Source organism: Talpa occidentalis, unplaced genomic scaffold (genome assembly GCF_014898055.3).
Source record: "Talpa occidentalis isolate TD23 unplaced genomic scaffold, MPIMG_talOcc4v2.1 talOcc4.17, whole genome shotgun sequence".
In the NCBI taxonomy this organism is placed as follows: domain Eukaryota; kingdom Metazoa; phylum Chordata; class Mammalia; order Eulipotyphla; family Talpidae; genus Talpa; species Talpa occidentalis.
Window position 1 is genome coordinate 42,930,712 of NW_023601754.1, and position 3,747 is coordinate 42,934,458.

Below are 3,747 nucleotides of genomic sequence, written 5' to 3' on the forward strand. Positions count from 1 at the left end.
CTTGTGTGTCTGCCTACTCTAAAGGGAGAAGGGGACTTCTCCCCAGATGTCTGTGGAGCTATACTTTCCCCTAGTGAGGTGGGGGGCAGCATTTCCAGCACCCTCCAACATCAGAGGAACCCCGTGTGCCAGGCTCTGACTGCATCAGGCACCCCTCTAGCCCAGGTCCTGCCTCCTCTGCCTGTTTCTCAGCTGTCCAGCACGCAAGGGCCTGGGGTAGGCTTGACTGTGGTGTGAGAAGGGCAGCTCACCCTGAAGCTCCAGCTGGACCTCAAACTTCAATGCGGTGGCACAGGGTGGGGAGGCGTTAGTCCTGTGAGGGTTTTCAGCGTGACCCCTGCTGCCCCCACGCGGCCTGAGCTGGCAGTGCAGCCAGGCTGGAGGGAGTCTCCCGAGTTACACCCATCTTTCACAGTCTCTGGGGAGGCACAGTCCAGACCAGAGCCCTGTGGGAGAGGATGAGTGCTGGGGGTGGGTGGATCAAGAAGCCACCACAGGAAGTGATAGCGTCCAAAGTGCCAGGGAGGGCATGGCACAGACGGAAGGGCAGGTTCAGGGGGGCTTGGATGGAGTTAGAACACTTTGTTCCCGGAATTCTTGCCTGAGCTTGGGGCTAGAGGGCAGTGTTGCCAAATTGGCTTCACCTTCAGTGATTGACTGGTAGTGCCTATCTACAGCACTATTGTTTGATCCCCGAGTCTGCAAGAACTACAGTGCTTGATGGGCCAGTATGCCTACCATGGGCAGAAACAGAATCACCCCAAAGAGCTGTAGGGTCCCAGAGATGAGGGCTGAGGTTGAGGTACCCAGTCAGGCTTTGCCGTAAAGCAGAAAACAGGAGACTAGAGAGGGAGCCTTTAATGTTGAAGGAAGGCAGAGGCTTAAGGTGTGAGTTCCGGCAGGGGGACGCCCTGGCCTTGGTCTTGGGCCAGCAGACGCAGAAGCAGGGAGTGCAGGGCCCGGCAGACAGGTGTGTAGCCTAGGCGGCTGAGGTGCAGGTAATCATACATGTCATGGTGGCTTATGGTGCCATCTGAGTGCACAAACCCAGGATCAGCATCCAGGAAGTGGGCCCGTGGGTGGCCAGCCAGCGCTGCTCTCACCAGCTCGTTCACCTGTCGGTTTTTCTCACGGAGTGGATTGGGGTGCTGGCCTCGAGGAAGCAGGCCCTGTGGAGGGGCAACGAGAGTTTGTTAGGTGTCCAACTGGCATCCGGGCATCCTGTTCTCTGTGCCAAACTGTTTTCTACCCTTCACCACAAAGCCCCCAACTGTAGAACATGCTAGGGATGTGGAAGTGGGGGACTGGAAGTGTAGTCCATGACACCACGTTTGCTACCCTATTCAGCAAGAATCATCTGGGTGCCGGCCTCTTCCCAAGAGTCACTCAAAAATGCTGACATGATGGCATGGGATCAGTTCCTTCTGCTGAGAAGGAAAATTTCCCAGCTAAAAAACCTTGGAGCTTCCCTGGGAGTGCTTTTCAACACCCCCAGATTCTTTAGCCGTTCCTTGGGGCAAAGGAGGCTAATTGGTCCCCAAACATGTTGTGAACCCTACTGGCTCCAATGTCAACATGAAATTTTGTGTGAAAGTCTCTGCCCTATTCTAAGCTGCTGTGACACCACAGGGGCTGAGTCCAAGACCATTTTTCTTTTTTTTTTTTTTTTTTTTTAATAGAGGCATGGCTTTTATTTATTTATTTGTTTGTTTGTTTTGTTTATACATGCACTGGGTACAGTCAGAAGCACGGGAGGGTGGGAGAATTCACCAGAGCCAGAGCGGGGAGCAGAGCAGGCAGAAGGACCGAAGCACACTGCTGAGGGGAGCAGCGGGCGGCAGGAGAGGTCTGCGCGCCATGTGGGACCCTCCTCCGGTGGCCGGGGAGCAACCGGGGATCGAACCGGTGCTGCAGAGGCCGCGGGCAGCTTCGCAACCCAGCGCTCAACCGCTGCGCCACCGGGGAGGCCCTCTTTTCTTTTTTTAAAAAGATTTATTTACTTAGTGGAAGAACTGGGGTACAGGTCGGAGGTACAGGGCGGGGTGGGGGGAGAGGATTCAGCAGAGACAGAGTGGGGAGCAGAACAGGTGTACTTACTGAAATACACTGCTGAGGGGAGCAGCGGGCAAAACAGAAGTGGTCTGCTCTGCCATGTGGGTCAGCTCCCTGGCTGGGGATCGAACTCAGGCCATGGAGTTAATAGCACTGAGACTTAAGCCCTATACCACCAGACAGGGACCCGAGACTACTTTTCCTTCCCCACACTCTCACCAGCACCACGACCCGAGCCTGGGGCTGCCGCTGGTTCACCAGGTGCACGATAGCCTTGATGCCGCCAGTCACCTGCTCTGCCGTGTGCCCGTGGTTGTTGGTGCCCACCCAGACCACCACAATCTGGAAAGAGAGGCATAATGCAGTGATGAGGGGCAAGTTGAGGGCTCTTTAGCCCCCCCTCCCCCAAGCCTTGCTCACCTTGGGTCGGATGTGCTCTAGTTCCCCATTCTCCAGTCGCCACAGCACATGCTGGGTGCTGTCACCTCCAATGCCAAAATTAAGTGCGTGCAGAGGAGAAAAGAGCTCCCGCCAGATCTGTGGACAAGGTGTGGGCACAGGGGGCATCATCAGCATGTTAACCAAATGTCATTATGGAACAGCCTTGCTTTATGGAAGCAGTATGGTTAAATTTCATCTTGAGCAAACCCCAATACAATCAAACCTCACTTTATGCAAACGTATTACCGTGTCACTTTCACAAAATGCCACAGAAGCAAGGCTTGCTTTATGGAAACCCATTTTGCTTGAGTCATGTATTGGACCAACAGCATTACACTTCTGAACCTCCACTTTGAGGAAAGCCATTATGGTTTAACCTCCCAGTGCATAGAGTATAACTGAGCATTCCTTGTGGAGCGCTACTACAGTTGACCTTCACTTTGTGGAAACCTCTGTAGCTCGGCGGAACTCCATTAGGACTAGGCAGTACTTCAGCAAACAATAAGGAGCCTCATCTTAGAGCTAATTTCCTAAGAAAGCTTCCTTTTAAGCTTCACTATACACCAAGCCAATCTGACAAAGCCCAGGACGCGCACACACATTTCCTCCGTGGAATATTGCACCTTACACGGGGATTCTCGCGCCCAGCGCGCTTTCTGAGGTTATTTGGGGAACCCGGTGCCCCGCCTGACCTGAGATCTAGTCCAGGTGTGTCAGGAAGGGCGCGGCACAGGCCTGGGTGGGGCAGAAGGCGGGAGATGGGCCTCACCTCGCACTGGTGCATTAACTGAACCAAGGAATCTCCGATGAAGACGACTTCGGGTTCTTTATCTTTGCTGTCGGCCACGAACCGATGGTGCTGCGGAACGTACAGAAGGGGGAGTCAACGGCACGCGCTCTCCTGGGCCCGCCCCGCCCAGCTTTCTTAGGCAGCACCACCCCAACAGCCCTCAGTTTCCCAATCAGCGAGAGCAGCGCGAACCAGCTGCGGTCTTAAGCCCCCCCCATCAGCCCCCCCACAGGCCTCCCGAGGGTGGCGGGCGGCGTCGCTCACCAGGGACATCCAGCGCCCGTCGCCCTGCACGTCCTGCACCGGCGGCCTGCTGGCCGGGTTCTCCTCTCCGCTCATCTCGGCGTCGCAGCTCCTGCTAGGATGAGCGAGCGAGGCCGGCGCGCAGCGTTCCCGGAGGAGGTGGCTCTGCCACGCCCCCCCACCCCCCCGGGCAACAATGGACGGTCCGACGCCCGCGCTCC

At 56.0% G+C, this 3,747-nt stretch overlaps 1 protein-coding gene across 1 annotated transcript; it reads right to left on the reverse strand.

Annotated features, from left to right (window-relative positions):
* Window positions 1–847: 847 nt before the first annotated feature.
* On the reverse strand, window positions 848–3,747 carry PAFAH1B3 (platelet activating factor acetylhydrolase 1b catalytic subunit 3). The gene is made up of 5 exons (XM_037516686.2): window positions 3,548–3,747; window positions 3,263–3,352; window positions 2,473–2,589; window positions 2,272–2,394; window positions 848–1,169 (listed from the first exon to the last, which is right to left on the reverse strand). Exons 1-5 carry the CDS (start codon window positions 3,620–3,622, stop codon window positions 882–884), a joined length of 693 nt encoding a protein of 230 aa, XP_037372583.1. The 5' UTR covers window positions 3,623–3,747; the 3' UTR covers window positions 848–881.